The sequence below is a fragment of the Hylobates moloch genome, unplaced genomic scaffold (genome assembly GCF_009828535.3).
Source record: "Hylobates moloch isolate HMO894 unplaced genomic scaffold, HMol_V3 SCAFFOLD_13, whole genome shotgun sequence".
In the NCBI taxonomy this organism is placed as follows: Eukaryota; Metazoa; Chordata; class Mammalia; order Primates; family Hylobatidae; genus Hylobates; species Hylobates moloch.
In genome coordinates this window covers 96223589-96245734 of record NW_026652288.1, presented here as the reverse complement: position 1 = coordinate 96245734, position 22146 = coordinate 96223589, and the positions used below count along the sequence as shown (strand labels likewise).

The 22146-nt window shown below is 44.1% G+C and overlaps 1 protein-coding gene and 6 non-coding genes across 12 annotated transcripts; 1 reads left to right on the top strand and 6 right to left on the bottom strand.

Annotated features, from left to right (window-relative positions):
* Positions 1-4: 4 nt before the first annotated feature.
* Positions 5-6284, bottom strand: EIF4A2 (eukaryotic translation initiation factor 4A2). 6 transcript variants are annotated; one of them, XR_004251169.2, is made up of 12 exons: positions 6137-6278; positions 5296-5344; positions 5078-5210; positions 4669-4808; positions 3728-3896; positions 3518-3627; positions 3144-3287; positions 2522-2659; positions 2202-2291; positions 1896-1975; positions 1360-1470; positions 528-642 (listed from the first exon to the last, which is right to left on the bottom strand). XR_004251169.2 is itself a non-coding variant. In XM_032171861.2 (11 exons), the coding sequence occupies exons 1-11, from the start codon at positions 6163-6165 to the stop codon at positions 498-500; spliced, it is 1224 nt and encodes a 407-aa protein (XP_032027752.1). In that variant the 5' UTR covers positions 6166-6284; the 3' UTR covers positions 5-497. The 6 variants fall into 6 exon arrangements, 4 of the variants coding, with proteins under 4 accessions (XP_032027752.1, XP_032027751.1, XP_058282407.1 ...); XR_009209323.1 differs by having other exon boundaries at positions 530-642; positions 1364-1470; XM_032171861.2 differs by lacking the exon at positions 1360-1470 and having other exon boundaries at positions 5-642; positions 5296-5341; positions 6137-6284.
* Positions 2031-2174, bottom strand: LOC116481338 (small nucleolar RNA SNORA4). The gene has a single exon (XR_004251504.1). It is a non-coding gene; the product is annotated as a small nucleolar RNA SNORA4 (small nucleolar RNA).
* LOC116481317 (small nucleolar RNA SNORA63) lies at positions 2355-2486 on the bottom strand. Its single transcript, XR_004251485.1, has one exon. It is a non-coding gene; the product is annotated as a small nucleolar RNA SNORA63 (small nucleolar RNA).
* On the bottom strand, positions 2937-3114 carry LOC116481374 (small nucleolar RNA SNORA81). The gene has a single exon (XR_004251537.1). It is a non-coding gene; the product is annotated as a small nucleolar RNA SNORA81 (small nucleolar RNA).
* LOC116481318 (small nucleolar RNA SNORA63) lies at positions 3344-3470 on the bottom strand. The gene has a single exon (XR_004251486.1). It is a non-coding gene; the product is annotated as a small nucleolar RNA SNORA63 (small nucleolar RNA).
* On the bottom strand, positions 4910-4978 carry LOC116481377 (small nucleolar RNA SNORD2). The gene has a single exon (XR_004251540.1). It is a non-coding gene; the product is annotated as a small nucleolar RNA SNORD2 (small nucleolar RNA).
* Positions 6285-17661: 11377 nt separating the features above from the next.
* LOC116481293 (U6 spliceosomal RNA) lies at positions 17662-17767 on the top strand. The gene has a single exon (XR_004251469.1). It is a non-coding gene; the product is annotated as a U6 spliceosomal RNA (small nuclear RNA).
* The last annotated feature ends 4379 nt before the right edge of the window (positions 17768-22146 follow it).

Below are 22146 nucleotides of genomic sequence, written 5' to 3'. Positions count from 1 at the left end.
TAGCACTAATTAAATACTTTATTGAATAAATACAATACCAAACAAAATGCATTCAAATGCTTTCTAAAAAAATTTTAAAGGCCTTTCTACTCAGGCTAATGACAAACACAATAAAGGCAGATATGCTAGTTTAACATAATTGGCTGATTTTATACAGCACTTATATCTTTTAGTCCACAAGTATATTATTAAATGATAAAGAACATCTAATACAACCATTTCTACAGAACTAGGAAATAAATTTCTAAGAAAGAAAGATTTTACAGACCCCATCTTTTATACCCACCCCAACAGTCTAACTCTAAAGAGGATAAAGCCAATGACTTTCCTCACAAGAGCTCACGACTAATGTCGCTTTGCTATCAAAATCTGTATTTCTGATCCGTTATGAGCATTGAGACAAGATTCAAATATTCCCAAAGAAAGAAGCACAATGCACGTTGTGATCGCCTATTCAGCAACAGCGAGCACTGCATCCACAACTCTCATCCCAGGAATTAAATAAGGTCAGCCACATTCATGGGCATCTCCTCCACTGTAGTATTGTAGAAAGTCTCAATGTCACGAAGAATCCTCTTGTCTTCTTCAGTAACAAAGTTTATAGCCACACCTTTCCTCCCAAATCGACCCCCTCTGCCAATTCTGTGTAAGAAAAAGAAACAATCAGAATGTTACTTCTTACATAATGTATATAAACTACTGAACATGACGATCCACTTGTTAACCATCAGCTGCTGTTTACTTATCAAGGTTATAGTTCGTGCTTCTAACTGGAGCACTAGCTGCTAATGCATATCTAGAGAAAAAAATCTTCCTTTGCAGTTAGTGCCAAAAGGATTCAAGGCTTGTCTGGCTGCAAAATGAGATTTTTATCAGGCATCTTGAGCATTATTATAAAGCAGATGACAGTACTGTGTTTGGGGTAGTGAAATTAAAGCCCATACCAAAGTGGGCCAGCCAAGAGCAGGTGTCAGCCTGGGACAGATGTGAACACCAGGAATAAAACAAAGAGCAGTTATGTAATCCATTTCGACGCACTTCTGGAACTGTAAACTGTAAACAAATGCTGCAAAGGTTAACTATTTTCTAAAACTTACTTTTTTCCAGTGGGAAAACAAATATTTGGTATGGTAACCCAAACTTATCACTGCTTTTTTGCTCAGTTTCACACGTTGTAACTCAAATTACTCAAAACGTGTTTAACTGCCAAACAGCTACCTTCATGTTAGAAACCAGACAATACAAACCACCTAATAAGAAAGGTTCCCTAATAGAAATACTAATACAAAAAAATGCCTTAGCTGGAGCAACTTAAAAATAATCAAATAATCATGACAAAAGAAAAACAAATATAAATACCGACTCGCTCTTTATTCAAACAGTGTGCTGTTTCGCTTATGATTCCACGTCCTAAATTACGTCAACGCCGTTTCTGAGTGCCATCTCGTCATCAACTGCTGCTATCGACTCCTGTATTTTTTAAAAAGTCTTTTTTTACATCATATAACAAAGTACAATTCAATTTATTTAGGGATAAAGCCACTATAACTAAACCAGGGTTCACTCAAATTGCTACCAGGCGACACCAAGAAAATCCCAACTATAGAAAAAATCACGAAGAAAAACACATGGACACAAAGAACATCACTAAAAGCTCAAGCATAAGCTAAGACCAACAATTGTGGAAAAAAAACCTATGTCCACCATCTGGGCAACGTTTACAAGTTTTCCCACTTTGTTCTCATCAACCTTCCCTAGTACAAGTTTAATTACATCATCTTACTGAACACTACTGACTTTACTGAATCTATTCCTTGATTTGATGTTACCTTTCATACAAACCACAGTAGAAAAACATGAATTTTTTCAATACAGCCAAGATGCTGGCTTCTCACCTGTGAATATAGTTTTCACGATTGGTAGGTAGATCATAATTTATAACCAAAGACACTTGTTGCACATCAATTCCACGAGCCTGAAACACAATGGCATGTTTTAAAAATTCTGATTCAAAAAAACTTGACACCTGTCATGTAGGCCACAAAATAGTAGCGAACTATACTATGTGGTATATAGCCCACTGTGGAGTGTGGTCTTCCTTTTACTCTTCCAAACAGCCCAAGTTGGCAAAGGTTACTTAAAAACCTTCCCCCCAAAAAGCTAACTTTTGGTAGATTTTTAAAAAGCATTAAGAGACTTACCAACAAGTCAGTAGTGATCAGAACACGACTTGACCCTGACCGGAATTCCCTCATGATAACATCTCTCTCCTTCTGGTCCATGTCACCATGCTGCAAATTAATAAACCTTAATTCAAGAATCACCAGTCAGGTCAGTATTTAATTTTAATCAACATGTATGAGACCAAGCGTCCCTGGCTGCTACAGGAGAATAGCAGACAGGTATAGTTAAGAAACAACTTTATTTTGAGCAGGGGGAACGACAACACAGCACTTAGCAGCTATATTGTAGTCTGAATCCTGCTTTAGTGGAAATCCAGACATTTTACATCACCTCTTACCAGAGCAGAAACTGTGAAGTCTCTGGCATGCATTTTCTCAGTCAGCCAGTCCACCTTGCGCCTTGTATTAAGAAAAATAACAGCCTGGGTAATGGTCAGTGTCTCGTACAAGTCACAAAGCGTATCCAACTTCCATTCCTGTAATGTTTAGAAGAGAAAGTTAACAGTCAGTTTAGTTTTTCCAACTTTCTTCACTTAAAAATTCATTCTGGGCCAGCCACAGTGCTAATGCCTGTAATCCCAGCACTTTGGGATCCCAGCACTTGAGCCCAGAGTTCCAACCAGACCAGGGTTTCAAGACAGTGAAACTGTCTCTACCCAAAATACCAAAATTGGCCAGTCTTAGCCAGTCTCATAACCCAGTCTCAAAACGTAGAAATTATAAAAAATTAACTTCATTCTATTAGGTCTAATGAGATATTGCACCAAATCTTAAGACAAAGGACATTGGACATTAAGAAAGAGGTCCACCCCAGTCTTTACAATCTAGTGCTGTTATTTTTCTTCTTGTGTGTACTCTGCTAGCATTATTGCAAAAACCAAGACATGGTCCTAGTGTCTGCAATTTTAGCACAGTGCTTATACAAGAAGGTAAAATAATGTCTATCAATCAGACAGTTACCTCTCTCTCAACATTAATATAAAACTGTTTGATTCCTTCAAGGGTCAATTCTTCCTTTTTCACCAGAATTCGAATTGGATCTCTCATGAATTTTTTGGTCACTTCCAACACATCAGTTGGCATTGTGGCAGAAAGCAACACAACCTAAAAAAGAGAAAATTATGTTGTAGCACAACTTACACAGTAATACCCAAGGGAAAATGTTTGAAGCCAAGCGTCTCTGTCTTACTACGGAATGGAGTTAGACAGAGATAGTTATGCATCAAGTGCTTTAAGCAGGGGGAACGACAATAAAACACGTCAGTTGTATTGTAACAGTACCTGCATTAAACCCCATCTCTACCTTTAGGGGGGGGGGGGGACGTAATGCTTACCTGAATACTTGTGTTTAGTTTTTGGAAAATCTCATAGATTTGATCCTTAAAACCACGGCTCAACATTTCATCTGCTTCATCCAAAACAAACATTTTGATCCATTTTGGAGCTGTTAGAAACAAAGTCATACTGTCATTTCTAGATCTACTCAGTGATATGATTAGACTTTTCAACTATTAACAGTATAAAAAAAATACTCAAATACTTACAAAGATATCTTCTGTTTAACATATCAAACACTCTCCCAGGTGTACCAACAACAATATGTGGTGCTTCAGCCTGCAGTTTTTGCATTTCATTTCGAACATTTGTTCCACCAATGCAGGCATGACAAGTGGCTCCCATATAGTCTCCAAGTGCCAGAATTACCTTTTGGATCTAAAAACCAAGCCTTAATTATTATCCTGCAGAACTCCAGGATCAATGACTAATTTTTAAAGCATAATGGCAAATATAATCTGGTCTGCCAACAGCTTTTATGCATGCACAGCACAATACTACTTTCAAGCTTAAAATGCAGACTGACCTAACTGCTGCAAGGTAAAATTCCCTTAATGTCTTTCTTACGCCTTGTCAAACTTGGGATGCTGCTGCCCCAAGCATCAACTAGACAATTCAAGAATAACGTTTCCTACATTATTCTTCACTGTGTGTAGGGAGTACGTAGTGAAATTTATGTTCTGTAATTACAGCTAGGGCAAATGATTTTTTCCCCCAGAGGGTATCGTGCCTTATATAATCCTGACCTCAATAAAGCCTACAGCTTTATTAGGAAGGTTTACTTCAAAGCCAATATAGCAGTGAGCTTTGAAAACATAGCATGCAACAGATGCATCACAAACTACGGAGACAGTCAAATGGTAACATGTCACTGCAGTTTTCATGTTGCACAACTGCATTCAAACTTAAAAAATGGGGACAGATCTAGTACATCCAAGACAGCGCTTCGGATTCTCAATCTATTAGTATACAACCCTACAAACCATACCTGCATACCCAGTTCTTTTAAAACTTTCAACAAAAACTCCCTGCATGCATGGACAATGGATCTGGTAGGACCAATTTATACTAAGTTTTAAATTCTTCACAGTTGTGAAACCTGAAACCTATGCAACACGCAAGCAGTTTTTTTGAACTACACTATCAATACCTGTTGAGCCAGTTCTCTGGTGGGGGCCAATACTAGTGCTTGGGTCTCCTTGAACTCAATCTCCAACTGTTGCAGGATGGAAATAGCAAATGTGGCTGTCTTGCCAGTACCTGACTGAGCTTGAGCAATCACATCATACCCTAAAAAAAGTAGGATACATATTTACCGATCCCACATCAAATTGTCACTTCTACTTCACACCATGTATTCCATTTGGAACATGAATTATGCCCAAATAATCAAGTGATCAGCAATGAGTATTCTCTACATTTCAGGTCAGTCCCGAAAGATGATTGCCATCATTTCACTTTAAGGAATACAAACAGGTGCTAGTCCCCCAGAGGTTACTTTCCCTTTTATGGTTCATGTCTATGTAGAACAATTTCCTAAAAATGCCAGTTTCTTTTACCTTTAATACAGGGAATAATAGCTCTCTGCTGAATAGCGGAAGGCTTCTCAAAACCGTAAGCATAGATGCCACGAAGAAGAGACTCCTTTAAATTCATATCATCAAAGTTATCAACAATCTCATTCCAGTTGCTCTGTAAGTTAGAAAAAACAATGCACGCATAAATGAGGTGAACACACTCACCTTTCCAAACCTTCAAGATCCACAACGTTTCTTACCTCGATGACACCATCGGGGTCCATTCCCTCTGGGCCGCCATGTTCTCTGCTGACAAGAATACTGCAGTCAGACATCCCTTCCAAGCCACCTCAACTACCCCTTAAAGGGATAGCCCTTTGCAACCCGTCTCAGCACGTTAGCCTCCCCTGCACAAGCTAAAGCAGCAGCTGCAGGGCGAATATCACACCGTACGCCTTTCCTAAAGGCTGGGGGCTGCGGATGCCCGGAAAGGCAGCCCCCCGGGCCCGAGCGCATGGCGATCCCGTTTCAGCGGCGGAGCGTCTCGCGAGAGCTCGGAGAGCCGAACTCCGCCCCCAACAATGCGCAAGCCGGGTGATTGACGCGGGCGGAGCGGCCTGGCGAAGGCGATGCCAACGGTTCACCGGCACCCGTGCCGCTCCTGTCCCATCGCCTCCGCGCCGTGGCCGAGCGGAAACCGCCGCCTCCAACCCTTCCCCAAGTAAAGCCTAGGACTCCCCAACTCGTGTGGTTGACCGAAAATAAAGCTTCGGGTCCTGGTTACACTGTACCGAACGCGGACTGCGCCATGGCTTTTCACTGCATGTTTCCCGTCCTCTATACTGGGAAGGGAAGCAGCCGAAACTTCGTAATATCTTAGGGAGGAAAAACGCCCTTTAGCCACTGCTTTCGCACCATCGTCCTGTCTCCCCACAATTCGGGCCCTACCCATCATGGAAGCTTCTGGAAGGGCACAGGGGTGCTGTACCCTAAGAAAACGTCCATTAATTTGGAGGTTTTGCCTCCATGCCATCCACTATCATCTCCCCTGGCGCCCTATGACCTTCACTACAGACCGCGACCGCCGACAGAGCGCCATACCTGTTATAATCCGCGGACCCACCAGACATGTTCCGAAAAACCACTCAGCGCCCGACTGAAAAGACAGCAGCGCCTCGCCACCCGTTTTTTATAGGCTCGTGGCCGGAACCCGTTTCTTGCGGAGCAATTTTCTCTCCGTGCTTCGGTCAGCCACAAAATTGTGATCCTGGGGTCGTTACCTCGGATAAAATCCGAAGCAAGTCGGTAGGAAAATCCAAATGTGGTAATTTCTCGATATTACAGAGTCGCTGGAAATCCTAGGGCCCGGGGTTGTGTTGGGACTCTTTACCTCGCGGCGGAAGAATATCGCTGCGGCGTTAGACAAACCTCGCTTTCCCCGCCCGCCCTGCTCCTACGGGGTTTCCGCGTCCCTGACGCAGAGGCGGGTCGGGGGAGCCGAGCAGGAGCCGGAGGCACTGCTCGATGGGCGGCCGGGGCTTCCCGCCGGCGAGGTGTCCCGGCTCGCGGCTCGCTGTCGGCACTCAGGTGCGGGAGGGGAACTCAGTTATTCCGCTTGCTCCCACCGCTGTTTAATTTGACAATGAAGACCTGCCTGGCATTTAGCCCGACCGTTAACATCCATTCAGATCTTGGAAACGTAAAATTCCTGCTAGGGAAAATGTCGGCCACCCAGCGAGTCCCGGAAAGTCCGGTTTACCGGTACATTTTGCAGCGCGAGAAAAAAAATGGAGTGTCATTTGCAGATGTCTCTGGAGTGGCCAATTCTATTTTCTTACCATTTCCGGTCTCTCGCTTTCTTTTTAAGAGTGTTACTGATTTTAACCTAACAGGTGTGAGGAATGCCTGAAAAAATCATAAACTTTTGCAAATGATAGAAGCTAAGGAGCAGTAATTTTCGTTGGAACGCACGAATTTAAATGGACGCTTTGGCAGATACAGCTCTGTGCCGCTTTGGGACTACATCGGTTTTGATTCCGTCTATATTGGTCACTTTTTAAAGGCTGTAAACTTTGCCGATATATAGTGAAATGTTGATTTATTGAAATTCAGAGCAATAATATCCTTGCTGCGGAAACTGCACTGGTCTTTAAGCTCCAGACGTTTTCAATTAGCCCCATCTCAGGTCCCGCGACAAAAACAAAAAACAATATATGTAGTCATTTAACTTTAAAATACAACCCTACCCATGGTGCAAAATATCATCGGGACTATCAGGGAAACCTTTTCTCATATTTCAGAAGGCCGACTTAAAGAATCATTACTGGGAAAGCTGACTAAATTTTTTATATTATGGAAGATATTTATTTGGTTCTAAATACTACTTTTTTAATACAAAAATTATTTATTTATTTGAAAATTCTTATCGTGCCAGGAACTAGGACAAAGATTAAGAATACCAAGATGGCAAAGTGGGCCTGGACCTCAGTCTAGTGGTACTGCTCCTCATTCATCCCTCTGTAGTGTTCGAAATCCAGATTTGAGGTGATGCCAGACATTTTCTGAGAATGATGGTTGTCAGAGATCCTTGTTCTCTCATCCAAAATCTAAAAATATCCTGAGATCTAAGAAATTGAAAAAATACGAAATCGAAAAAGCGACCAACCGTTTGGTTTCACTTGAGCCTCAGGGTGAAAACAATTCATCATAGGGTGACACCAATCAACAATTAACACTTAATCGTTGATTGTTTTCTTTAGGATTAGCACTACACTAGATGGTGTAGGATTTTCAAGTCTCTTAAGAGGAAATAAGCGCTAAACTCTATGGTATAGGTTTACAAGTGCTAAGTAAGTTTCAAGGTAAGAAAACTTCAAATACAGTCAAAATCCACACCCACACTGCCTGTAACCTTACAGTGTATTCCTAATAAATGCAGTCCTTACCACATTTGCGTGTGCTTACTAAATAGTAAATAACATTAGTAACTAATAAATGAATTAAAGATCAAAACGTATACTTTAACAAAGTTTTGCATATCAACACAGAGCGTGCTCTTTTAAATTTGATTCTGCTTACCTGGAATCTGAAATTAGATAGCCTTCTCAGTGGACTATAAATGCTTCTTTGTCAACCTTTAGTGTTTGAAACCATTTATACTGCAAATAATCCTAAAAGTCAGATTATTTCCCTATCTAGCCAACTGAGGTAGTTTAATTTTGCTCTTCAAGAGCCTCAGCTGACAATTCTAAAGCTATCTGGCAACCAGAGAAGCAAAGAATTAGTACAAATCTGTCAGTGCTACATGGAAAAACAATAACAAAACCTTAAAAGAATATGCTTTCAGCCAGGCGCGGTGGCTTATGCCTGTAATCGCAGCACTTTGGGATGCCAAGATGGGCAGATCACGAGGTCAGGAGATCAAGACCATCCTGGCCAACATGGTGAAACCCTGTCTCTACTAAAAGTACAAAAATTAGCTGGGTGTGGTGTTGTGCGCCTGTAGTCCCAGCTACTCCGGAGGCTGAGGCAGGAGAATCGCTTGAACACGGGAGGCGGAGATTGCACTCCAGCCTGGGTGACAGAGCGAGACTCTGTCTAAAATAAATAAATAAATAATATGCTTTGTGTTGATAGTGACATCTTCCTATAAAAGGTACCATGTACTCTCATCATTCAGGGAGCATTTGTATGCCATCTTGAGATTCTTACATTATTTTGAACCCATCAGTTGATTTTAAGTGATAGTGCACATTTAAAGCGGTGTCTGGATATCTATTGATACATAGACATTTGTTAAGGTATGTGTTTTGGATCTAATTATTACTTATTAGTGTTGTTATTTAGTAATAATAAAGTATAAAGCACAAAGTATAGTACACGCTGTCCTTACATCTGTAATTTCAGTGTTTAAAAATAACTGGGCTGGGCGCGGTGGCTCACGCCTGTAATCCCAGCACTTTGGGAAGCTAAGCCAGGTGGATCACGAGGTCAGCAGATTGAGACCATCCTCGCTAACATGGTGAAAGCCCATCTCTACTCAAAATATAAAAAATTAGCCAGGCATGGTGGCACGCGCCTGTAGTCCCAGCTACTCAGGAGGCTGAGGCATGAGAATCACTTGAACCCGGGAGATGGAGGTTGCAGTGAACAGAGATCGTGCCACTGCACTCCAGCCTGGGTGACAGAGTAAGACTCCACCTTAAAAACAAAAAAAAAAAAAAAAAAAAGAACTGCCTGGAGCTGGATAGAGATGGCGGTGCTACTCACCTCTTTGTTTTTCTTTTTCTTTTTTGGCAAACCCAGGATAATCTCTGTAACTTTTTATTACACAGTTTCTGTGGAAATTAGAGGCTAGGTTCTGCTTGCCTTTGACCCCTGACGAAATTTGGAGGGTTGCACTTACTGCCATGTTCTTCCACTATAACTTAAAAAACATTTGTGGTTGGGCGTGATGTCTCACGCCTGTGATCCCAGCACTTTGGGAGGCTGAGGCGAGCTGAACAACTGAGATTAGGAGTTCGAGACCAGCCTGGCAAACATGGAGAAATCCAGTCTCTACAAAAAATATAAAAATTAGTCTAGGCGTGGTGGCACATGCCTAATCCCAACACTTTGGGAGGTTGAGGCGGGCGGGTCACTTGAAGTCAGGAGTTCGTGACCAGCCTGGCCAACCTGGTGAAACTCCCTTTGTACTAAAAATACAAAAATCAGTCTGATGTGGTGGTGTGCGCCTATAATCCCAGCTACTCGGGAGGCTGAGGCAGGAGAATTGCTTGAACCCAGGAGGCGGAGGTTGCAGTGAGCCAAGATCACGCCACTGCACTCTAGCCTGGGCAACAGAGCGAGACTCTGTCTTGGGGGGTAAAAAATACAAAAATTAGCCAGCTGTGGTGGCGCACACCTGTAATCCCAGCTACTCAGGCTGGAGAATCGCTTGAATTCGGGAGGCGGAGGTTGCAGTGAGCTGAGATCCAGCTACTGCACTCCAACCTAGGTGATGGAGAAAGATTATGTCTCAAAATAATAATAATAATAATTTGCATCAAGATAGGTAAAGATATTAACAGAGTTGAAGAAAATGGGGAAAACTGAGGAGGATCACAGAAGGACTTTTAAACTAGCTAAGAACTAGTTTTGACTCTGCTGATCCAAGGTTATTAAACTCTTTTGTGCAGCCAAGATACAGAAGTTTTTCTGCCTTTATAGAGGAAGACTAAAATACAAGTACATTGCTGTACTTCAAATCAGGTGATCAGAAACTGTGGTATGCATAAAAATCAATGGGAACATCTATTCGAAATGCAGATACTTGTGGATTCTGCCCTCTCACCCAGATTCACTGGATCTGAACTGACGTGGGGCCAGCTTTTGATTTTGAAAAATAAGGCTGGGAGCAGTGGCTCATGCCTGTAATCCCAGCACTCTGGGAGGCCTAGGTGGGCAGATCACTTGAGATCAGTAGTTCGAGATCAGCCAGGCCAACATGGTGAAACCCCATCTCTACCAAAAATACAAAAATTAGCTGGGCATGGTGACGCACACCTGTGGTCCCAGCTACTCGGAAGGCTGAGGCAAGAAAGCAGGAGAATCGCTTGAATCTGGGAGGCAGAGGGTGCAGTGGCATGGTTGTGGCACTCCAGCCTGGGCAACATCTTTACTTTACCTCAAAGCTTCACTATTTTGTCTGGGCATGGTGACCCATGCCTGTAATTCCAGCACTTTGGGAGGCCAAGGCCAGTGGATCACCTGAGGTCGGGAGTTTGAGACCAGCCTGGCCAACGTGGTGAAACCCTGTCTCTACTAAAAATACAAAAAATTAGCCAGGCGTGGTGGCGGGTGCCTGTAATCCCAGGTACTCGGAAGGCTGAGGCAGGAGAACTGCTTGAACTCAGGAGGTGGAGGTTGCAGTGAGCCAAGATCGCGCCACTGTACTCTAGCCTGGATGACAGAGCAAGACTCTGTCTCAAAAAAAAAAAAAAAATCACTATTTTTCATCAGTTTGCACGTCTCTTCTAGATTACATGAAGCCTCCAGAATTAGGTTTGTCTTCAGGACAAACCTATGCCTCTGTGAGGGATGGAAGAAAGACCATGATTGGCAATCTTACCCCAAAAATGTGGGCCTGGTATCTGGAATCCCACTCCTATGCCCCATTACCTGGGGCTCTATACTACCTTCTTCATGTGACACAACCAACTCATCTTTCTTTTTTTTTTTTTTTTTTTTTGAAAACAGAGTCTCGCTCTGTCGCCCAGGCTGGAGTGCAGTGGCGCGATCTCGGCTCACTGCAAGCTCCGCCCCCCGGGGTTCACGCCATTCTCCTGCCTCAGCCTCCCGCGTAGCTGGGACTACAGGCGCCCGCCACCACACCCGGCTAATTTTTTGTATTTTTAGTAGAGACGGGGTTTCACCGTGTTAGCCAGGATGGAAACTCGGAAACTCATCTTTCATGTTTGTTTGTTTGTTTTCTTTTTGAGACAGAGTTTCGCTCTTGTTGCCCAAGCTGAAGTGCAGTGGTGCAATCTCGGCTCACCGCAGCCTCTGCCTCCCGGGTTCAAGCGATTCTCCTGCCTCAGCCTCCCGAGTAGCTGGGATTACAGGCATCCATCACCACGCCTGGCTAATTTTGTATTTTTAGTCGGGACAGGGTTTCTCCATGTTGGTCAGACTGGTCTCGAACTCCCAACGTCAGGTGATCCGCCCGCCTCAGCCTCCCAAAGTGCTGGGATTACAGGCGTGAGCCACCATGCCTGGCCAAGAATTTATCTCTTTTAATTCTCATAACGTTGCCCGGCCTCATCTTTCATCTTTATCATATATATGAGATAAAGTTTATATATATGTATATAAGTATATATACATATATATAAACTGTATATATACTTATATATAAACTGTATATATACTTATATATAAACTGTATATATATACATATATTCCTATATAAGCTATATATTCCTATAGTTCATTAAAAATAATAGTTATATCGTTTTTTGGAAATGACAGAAAACAATCACCAACCCCAAGAATGTGTGTTTGTTTTTAAACATAACGGAAATCATACTTTAGGTAAAAGTTTTTTCCTCTATTTTTTCTTTTTCTTTTTTCTTTTTTGTTGTTTGTTTGTTTGTTTCTGTTTTTTGAGACAGAGTCTCTCTCTGTTGCCCAGGGTGGAGTGCAAATGGTGCAATTTGGCTCACTGCAACCTCCACCTCCCAGATTCAAGTGGTTCTCCTGTTTCAGCCTCCCGAGTAGCCAGGATTACAGGTGCATGCCACCACACCCAGCTAATTTTTCTATTTTAGTAGAGATGGGGTTTCGCCATGTTGGCTAGGCTGGTCTCGAACTCCTGACTTCAGGTGATCCACCTTTCTCGGCCCCGCAAAGTGCCGGGATTACAGGCTGAGCCACCGCACCCGGCCCTTCATTATTTTAATAGGAAAAAAACTATTAAAATAATAAAACTATAAAGGACTTAAATGGCTGTCAAAAGGAGATTGGTCAATAAATTGTATACTGTGTGTATTAGTCATTACAAACAATGAGTTCTACTTCTACTTCTGGAAAGATGGAGTATGCAAAATTTTTCCTGTTCCTCCTACTAAGTGCAACTAAAAACCCTGGACATTATATATAAAGCAAACACGAGAAGACTCTGGGAGGTGGGGAAAAGAAGGCAGACAGGTAGGAACCTCAAGATACACATGATAGTGAATTCCCTGGGTTTTCTTCTTCCTTCACATATCCTGAGTTGAAACTGAAGAAGCTAGCAACCCAGAAAAGCCAACAGGCATAGACTAGCAAAGCTCCAGCAAAAGGTTGCTTTCTCTACCCAGGACAGAGGCATTCCAGGAAGATAGAAAAGTTTTAGACAGTAATTCTATTATTTCAGCCAAATTTCACAGAAGCAGCTGTGGTCCTACCCACAGCCATGCCAGCAAAAGCCAACTGGGGAGCCCATGATTCTACCCTTGGGAGGCTGTAATGAGGTTCTCTGACAACCTCCACCCCCAGACCCCCGCCACTACCACCACCACATTGTCAGAGGAGACCACGGAGCAGCTTCAACTTCCAGGCCCACCGGGCAGGAACAAAGGTGACCCTTCAGATTCCACTAAGGTGGTGTCATAGAAGGCCTGCTGGGAAACAGGACTTGATCACACAGTCATCATGAGGCCACCTCATTGTAGTGTCAGTGGAGACCACATGAGGAACTCCAGCCCCCACCCAGCAGTAACAAGGATCATCCCCTCTGGTGTGAGTGAGAAATCTGGACTTCCACCTCCTGCTGGCAGTAGGAAGGCTGTGCTGTCCTTCCCCTGCCAGAGAAGCATCAGAGAAAGGCAGCCAGAGCCAGAGATTGAAGTAAGATCTAATGAGCATGTGAAAAATGCTCAGCACCACTAATCACTAGAGGAATGCAAATCCAAACCGCAATGAGATACCACTTCACACCCATTAAGATGACTATTATTATTTTAAATAGAGAAGGGGGTGGGAAGGGTTGGGAGTCTCAGTTGTTGCTTAGGCTGGTCGAGAACTCCTAGGCTTAAGCGATCCTCCTGCCTCGGCCTCCCAAAGTGCTGGGATTACAGGTGTGAGCCAGCACGGCTGACCAAAATGACTATTAATTATTTTAAAAATAGAAAATAACAATTGTTGGTGTGGATGTGGAAAACCAAAATCCTTGTACATTGCTAGTAGAAATGTAAAATGGTGTAGCCACTGTGAACAGTATAGCAGTTACTCCAAAAATTAAAGAATTATCGTATGATCCACCAATTCCATTTCTGAGTATATACCTAAAATAATTGATAGCAGGGATGCAAACAGATTATTTGTACACCAGTGTTCATAGCAGCATTATTCACAATAGCCGAAAGGTGACAGCAACCCAAGCATCCATTGATGGATCAGTAGATAAAACAAGTGTGGCTGGGCGCGGTGGTTCACACCTGTAATTCCAGCACTCTGGGAGGCTGAGACATGAAGACCAGTTAAGTCCAGAAGTTTGAGACCAGCCTGGGCAATATAGGGAGGCCCCATCTCTACAAAAACATCAAATAATTAGCCAGATGTGGTGGCACGTGCTTGTGGTCCCGCTACTCGGGGAAGGCTGAGGCAGGAGGCTTGCTTGAGCCTGGGAGGTGAAGGCAGCAGAGAGCCATCATCACGCCACTGCACTCCAGCCCGGGGGCAACAGAACAAGACCCTGTCTCCAAAAAACAAACAACACAAAAAATCAAATTGTGCTTTATGCATCAGTGGAATATTATTCAGCCTTAAAAAGGAATGAAATTCCGTTCCATGCTACAGTACGAATGCACCTTTGAAGACATTATGCTAAGTGAAATAAACCAGACAGAAGGACAAGTAGTATATGATTCCACTTATGTCAGCATAGAAACAGAAAGTAGGAGGGTTATCAGGGACTGGGGGAGGGGAGAATGAAGAGTTACTGTTTAATGTGTACAGAGTTCCAATTTGGGGAAAAAGGTTTGCAGATGAATAGCCGTCATGGTTGTATCAATATCATGAATATGCATAGTGCTACTGAAGTATACACTTAAAAATGGTTAAAATGGTACTTTTTATGTTATGCCTATTTTACCAAAATAAAAATATATTCCTAGCCAGGTAATCTAGTTAGAATGAAGTTAATCCATTAGAATGTTTTCCCACCTAATTGTAGTTGTTAGTCTACTGATTTAAAAAACAGGCCGGGCATGGTGGCTTATGCCTGTAATCCCAACACTTTGGGAGGCTGAGGCAGGTGGATCACTTGAGGTCAGGAGTTCGAGACCAGCCTGGCCAACATGGTGAAACCCGATCTCCACTAAAAATACAAAAATTATCCGGGTATGGTGTCACGTGCCTATAATCCCAGCTACTCAGGAGGCTGAGGCAGGAGAATCACTTGAGCCTGGGAGGTGGAGGTTGCAGTGAGTTGAGGTCGCACCATTGCACTCCAGACGGGGCAACAGAGCAAGACTCCGTCTCAAAAAAAAAAAAAAAAAGAAAGAAAGAAAAATACACAGAGAGAGGGCTGGGCGCGGTGGCTCATGCCTGTAATCCCAGCACTTTGGGAGGCCAAGGCGGGTGGATCACGAGGTCATGAGATCGAGACCATCCTGGCTAAGACAGTGAAATCCCGTCTCTACTAAAAATACAAAAAATTAGCCGGTCGTGGTGGTGGGCGCCTGTATTCCCAGCTACTCAGGAGGCTGAGGCAGGAGAATGGCATGAACCCAGGAGGCGAAGCTTGCAGTGAGCCGAGATGGCGCCACTGCATTCTAGCCTGGGCGACACAGTGAGACTCTATCTAAAAAAAAAAAAAAAGAAAAAGAAAAAAAAAAAAAAAAAAACAGAGAGAAAAAAAGATCTTGAGTCACGTAACAATACAGAAGTCTCCAGATTTCAATAGAAAATCACTTAAGCCAAAAATCGTGGCTGGGCACGGTGGCTCACACCTGTAATCCCAGCACTTTGGGAAACCGAAGTGGGAGGATCACCTGAGGTCAGGAGTTCAAGACCAGCCTAGCCAACATGGTGAAATCCCATCTCCACAAAAATAGCAAAAAAATTAGCCGGGCATGATGGCAGGTGCCTGTAATCCCAGCTACTCGGGAGGCTGAGGTGAGAGAATCGCTTGAACTTGGGAGGTAGAGATTCCAGTGAGCCGAGATTGTGCCATTGCACTCCAGCCTGGGTGAGAAAGGGAGACTCCGTCTTAAAAAAAACAAAAACATGAAGATCTCAAACTGAATGAAAAAGACAATGGATGCCAACTCTGAGATGATAGAAATGTTGGAATTATTATACTGGTCAAGGTTGTAAAGCAGCCATGATGAAAATGCTTTGGTGACCAGTTATGAACATGCTTGAGACAAATGAAAAAATAAAAAGGAAAAATTGATAAATTGGACTTATCCTTAAAACGCTTTGCTCTCTTCTTCCTTCCTCCTCCTTCTCCATCTCCTCCTCTTCCTTCTCCTCCCAATGGCAAGTAGATTATACTGGCCTTGGGCTGGGACACTCGGGGGGAACCCACACCCATGGTGTGTGTGTGGGCAGGGCGAGATTGAAGCTATCTGACGGTCGCTTGCAGCATAACAGGTTCTGGCTGTGTTGGATGACGAGTTGCTGAGGGCCTGGTTGGTTGGTGGCTGCAAAACCCAGATATTCCTGCTGGCTGCGTCTTCGCGGGGAGCTGGGATTAGGCAAGGAGCCTAGGGCCTGGATGCAGAGCCTGGGGATGCGTGGGGGTCAGGGAGGATGGACCAGGGAAACCTGTGTGCTGGTTAGCATGGTCTATCTGCAGTTTCAAAGAGCGCCACCACAGGTGGAACCCTGTGTGGGTGTGCTGAAAGTGGCCCAGCAGAAAATAAGGTCGTGGCTGGGACCTGAATGCACCTCAGGGAGCACCGAACTGCTCTGAGCTGCCGACTAGGGCCATAGGCTAGCTGTGTGGGCCCACATTGAGGTAGGGGCTGAGCAGTCCCAGCGGCACCGCCCAGGCTGCCTGCTCTGGGGTCCCTGCAAAAGCCGCCGCTGAGCCCACGGACATCCGGGTCGTAAGCACGTGGGGTCTGAACATCTGCTTGGCTGGGTCAGCTGCTATGACAATGCCCGGGCGATCGTGCCCTCCAGCGCTGCCTGCATGCCGAGGAGGAGGCGAGTCCCCGCGTGAATAATCGGGCTCCACCGGCTCACAGCGGATGTCAGAAGGTCAGATCGCTCTGTTCCTTTCGCCTCCGTTTTTCTTCCTCATGGAAACTTTCTTGAGCTGCAGAAAAAGCTGGTTCTTGTCTTTCTGCCGGGCCCACAGCTTCTCCTGCAGCGTCAAAATTTGTTCCTTCGGTCTCCTCTGGTGACATTCTCTCTTCCATCTCCTTTCTCTTCCTTCGTCTGCTCTTCCTCCATCTTCTCGCCATCACCTTATCCTCCTCCTCCTCTTCCCTCTCGCCCTGCAGCCTGCGCTCCCGCCGGGGGCGCTCCGGGCACACTGCCTGCGCGACCCCCCACAGGACCCCGCCCCCAGGCCAGCTCGCCCCGCCGGCCACAGGGGTTGGGGGCACCCGCCGCCAGCCTAGCTGGCAGCTATGGCTCCTCCGAGCGCACAGGAAAGCCTTGGCTTTTGAAAGACCCTGTTAAAATAAGGAAGAAATGGCAAGCAATAGAGGAGAAAATATGTGCAAACCACATATCTGGCAAAGTACTGGTATCTAGAATAGATAAAAACTCGCAAAAAACTCAACAGTAAAAAAACAACAGTTTTTGCCGGGTGCGGTGTCTCACGCCTGTAATCCCAGCACTTTGGGAGGCCGAGGCGGGCAGATTGCCTGAGGCTGGGAGTTCGAGACCAGCCTGGCCAGCGTGGTGACATCCCGTCTCTAATAAAAATACAAAAATTAGCCGGGCGTCGAGGCAGACGCCTGTAATCCCAGCTACTCGGGAAGCCGAGGCAGGAGAATCTCTTGAACCTGGGAGACGGAGGTTGCAATGAGCCCAGATCGAGCCACTGCACTCCTGCCTGGGCAACAGAGCAAGACTCCGTCTCAAAAACAAAAGCAAAAACAAAACAGTCCTAATAGAGCATGAACAAAAGATTTGAAAAACATTCTGTGCTCACTTCTGCAGCACATATACTAAAAAATCGGAACGATACAGAGATTAGTACGGGCCCTGCTCAAAGATGACATGCAAATTCATGAAGTGTTGCATATTTTTAAAACATTAAACAAAATTTAAAAAAGAAAACAAACATTTCACTGAGGAGGATATACAGATGTCAAACAAGCATACAAAAAGGTATTTAACACTATTAGCCATTTGAGAAATGCAAATAAAAACCACGATGAAGTATCGCTGTACACCTATTAGAATGGCTAAAATAACAAAGTGACAACAACAAATTCTGACAAGGATGCAGAGAAACTGGATCTCTCATCCTCTGCTGGTGGAAATGTAAAGTGAGGTGTAGCCACCTGGAAAGCAGTAATAGTTTCTTTTCTTTTCTTTTTTTTTTTGATACAGAGTCTCGCTCTTTTGCCCAGGCTGGAGTGCAGTTTCATGGTCTCAGCTCATTACAACCTCTGCCTCCCAGGCTCAAGCGATTCTCCTGCCTCAGCCTCCCAAGTAGCTGGGATTACAGGAACCCGACAGCATGCCTGACTAATTTTTGTATTTTTCTTAGAGACAGAGTTTCACCATGTTGGCCAGGCTGGTCTCGAACTCCTGACCTCAGGTGATCCGCCCGCCTTGGCCTCCCAAAGTGCTGGGATTACAGGCGTGAGCCACTATGCCTGGTTGCAGTAATAGTTTCTTAAAAAGCTAAACAGGTAACCACCACCATACCATGTGATCCAGCAATTTCACTCTTGGGCATTTAGCTGAGAGAAATGAAGACTTATGTTCACACAAAGACTCTGATATGAATGTTCATAGCAGCTTTATTTATAATAGGCAGAAACTGAAAACAACCCAGATGTCTTTCAATGGATGAATGGGTAAACTGTGATATATTCATACTGTGGAATACTACTTGGTAATAAAAAGAAAGGGTCTATTTATTATTACATATCACAACCTGCATGAATCTCCAGATTATTATGCTGAATTTTAAGTCAATGCTAAAAAGTTACCCCCTGGCCAGGCGCGGTGGCTCATGCCTGTAATCACAGCACTTTGGGAGGCCTAGGCAGGTGGATCACTTGAGGTCAAGAGCTCGAGACCAGCCTGGCCAACATGGGGAAACCCCATTTCTACTAAAAATACAAAAATTAGCTGGGCACGGTGGCACATGACTGTAATCCCAGCTACTTGGGAGGCTGAGGCAGGAGAATTGCTTGAACCCAGAAGGCGGAGGTTGCAGTGAGCTGAGATCATACCACTGCACTCCAGCCGGGTGATAGAGTGAGACTCTGTCTCAAATAAATAAATAAATAGTTACCTCCTGCATGATATAACATTTTTGAAAAGACAAAATTATAGAAATAGAAAACAGTAGTGGTTGTCAGGGGTTAAGGAGAGAATGGGGGCAGGAGACAGATGAACTGTGGCTATTAAAGGGCAACATGGGCCAGGCCCAGTGGCTCACACCTGTAATCCCAATGCTTTGGGAGGCTGAGGCAGGTGGATCACCTGAGGTCAGGAGTTTGAGACCAGCCTGGCCAACATGGTGAAACCTGGTCTCTTGCAAAATATGATGATCTTTGAGCATTTACAATATGTAAACATCTGTCTCAAATAAATAAATAAATAGTTACCTCCTGCAAGATATAACATTTTTGAAAAGACAAAATTATAGAAATAGAAAACAGTAGTGATTGTCAGGGGTTAAAAAATATAAGAAATAGCTGGGCATGGTGATGTGCACCTGTAATTCCAACTACTCGGGAGGCCGAGGCAGGAGAGTCACTTGAACCCAGGATGGGGAGTTTGCAGGGAGCCGAGATCACATCACTGCACTCCAGCCTGGGCGACAGAGCAAGACTCCATCTCAAAAAAAATAAATAAATAATAAATAAAAGTTAATAAATAAACATTTAAAAATAAATTATCTGGGTATAGTAGTGCACGCCTGTAGTCCCAGTTTCTCAGGAAGCCGAGGTGGGAGGATTGATTGAACCCAGGAGTCCGAGGCTGCAGTGAGCTGTGATCGTGCCACTGCACTCCAGCCTGGGTGACAGAGTGAGAGACTCTGTCTCCAAAAAAATAAAATAAAGAGAGAGAATGATTGTTAAATGTAATATGGCCTCCTAGAGTGAATACTGGTACAATAGAATTGCCAGAGGCATTCTAACCAGACAGACTCCATCTTGAGTGAGGGCTAGGAAAATGAGGCTAGAACTTGCTGGGCTGCTGTACCAGAAAGGTACAGATGTTTACTAAGGGAACAAACTGATAATGCTTACTAAACAGACCCAGACTTGGGAGTGTCCTGATTATCCCGGTATCTTGAGAACAAAGGCATTCCTAATTTTGCTTTAAAGATAATAATATCGATTCTTGCAAAATACAGTAATTAAGAAAATTAATCCTTTATCACAAACCCTTGAGCACAGCACATCTTCCCATGATCTCTTTTTATTCTATATATACAAGTGTTGTACCTAGGGTGGACGTGTTCTTCCTCTTACTTTTGGGAACGTTCTACTCTGTCTATGGAATAGCTGTACTTTCACTACTTTACTTTCTTAATGAACTTGCTTCTACTTTGCACTGCAAACTCACCCTGAATTCTTTCTTGTGTGAGATCCAAGAACTCTCTCCTGGGGTCTGGATCGGGACCCCCTTCCTGTAACAAAATGACATTAGTGAAAAACAGCAATAACAATGAAGTCTCTAGATCTCTGTGCACCAGTATACAAAGATGTTTATATATTGTAAATTCTCAAAGATCATTATAATTTGCAAGGTCCTGTTTGTGTGAAAAAATGGAGGGGTAAGCCGGGTGCAGTGGCTCATGCCTGTAATCCCAGCACTTTGGGAAGGCAAGGCAGGCGGATCACCTGAGCTCAGGAGTTCGAGACCAGCCTGGCTAATGTGGCAAAACCCTGTCTCTACTAAAAATACAAAAATGAGCCGGACATGGTGGCACACACCTGTAATCCCAGCTACTCAGGAGGCTGAGGTAGGAGAATCGCTTGAACCTGGGAGGCGGAGGATGCAGTGAGCCAAGATTGTGCCACTGCAGTCCAGCCTGGGCAACAGAGCTAGACTCTGTCTCAAAAATAGTAATAATTAAAAAAAATGGATGGATAAGCAGGGCATGGTGGCTCACATCTGTAATCCCAGCACTTTGAGAGGCCGAGGTGGGAGGATTGCTTCAGCCCAGGAGTTTGAGACCAGCCTGGGTAACCTAGTAAGACCCCATCTCTGTATTAAAAAAAAAAAAATGGATGGGTACACGCGTAGGTTTATGCAGAGAAACATGTATTATACATAATTATTTCAATCAAACTTTTCTAGAAGGAAACAGTGATTTCCTCTAATAGGGAGTGCAAATGGGAAACAGACAGGAAAACCTTACTTTTTTTTGAGACAGACTCGCTCTGTCACTCAGGTTGGAGTGCATTGGCACGCTCTCGGCTCACTGCAATCTCTGCCTCCCAAGTTCCAGCTATTCTCCTGCCTCAGCCTCCCAAGTAGCTGGAATTACAAGCGTGTGCCACCATGCCTGGCTGATTTTTGTATTTTTAGTAGAGACAGGGTTTCACCATGTTGGCCAGGCTGGTCTTGAACTCCTGACCTCAGGTGATCCGCCACCACTTGGCCTCCCAAAGTGCTGGATTACAGACGTGAGCCACCGCACCTGGCCAGAAAACTTACTTTTTGCTTGACACACTACTGTTCAGTTTATGTTTTTTTAGTACCATGAGCATATATTACAACTATAATTTTTTTTTTTTTTAGACGAGGTCGCCCTCTGTTGCCAGGCTGAAGTACAGTGGCTCAATCATAGCTCACTGCAACCTCAAATTCCTGGGCTCAAACCATCCTTCCACCGTAGCTTCCCAAGTAGCTGGGATTACAGGCAGGTGCCACCATGCCCAGCGATTTTCTAATTTTTATTTTTGTAGAGATGGGGCCTTGCTCTGTCGCCCAGGTTGGTCTTGAACTCTTGGCCTCAAGTAATCCTCTCACCTCAGCCTCCCAAAGTGCTGGGATTACAGGCATGAGCCACTGGACCCACTGACATTTATAATTTTTAAAACTGTAATTACAATGCTGTCATTATTTAGGTTTGAGCAAATCTAATTGTGTCTTCCTTAAAACAAAAGATATGTTAGGGCATGATTGTTTTTTATTATAGGAGTATTTCCTTTATCAAATGACTAATAATAGGTTTATTTAAAAATGCCTTATATTGTGATTTAATTTGTAAAAGTGTGCCACTTTCCCCACCTTTTTTTATTCGTCTCTTAAAATTTACCTATCCTGGCAGGGCAAGGTGGCTCACGCCTGTAATCCCAGCACTTTGGGAGGCCGAGGCGGGTGGATCACTAGGTCAAGAGATAGAGACCATCCTGGCCAACATGGTGAAACCCCATCTCTACTAAAAATACAAAAATTAGCTGGGCATGGTGGCGCGTGCCTGTAGTCCC

Bases quoted from the DNA above. Each gene is read 5' to 3' on its own strand.
- EIF4A2 (XM_032171860.2), bottom strand. From the start codon at position 6,165: ATGTCTGGTGGGTCCGCGGATTATAACAG. The intron at 5,345-6,136 runs GTATGGCGCTCT...TATTCTTGTCAG, and splicing joins GGGTCCGCGGATTATAACAG to CAGAGAACATGGCGGCCCAG. The intron at 3,288-3,517 runs GTAAGCATTACG...TCTCTTTTTTAG, and splicing joins AACTAAACACAAGTATTCAG to GTTGTGTTGCTTTCTGCCAC.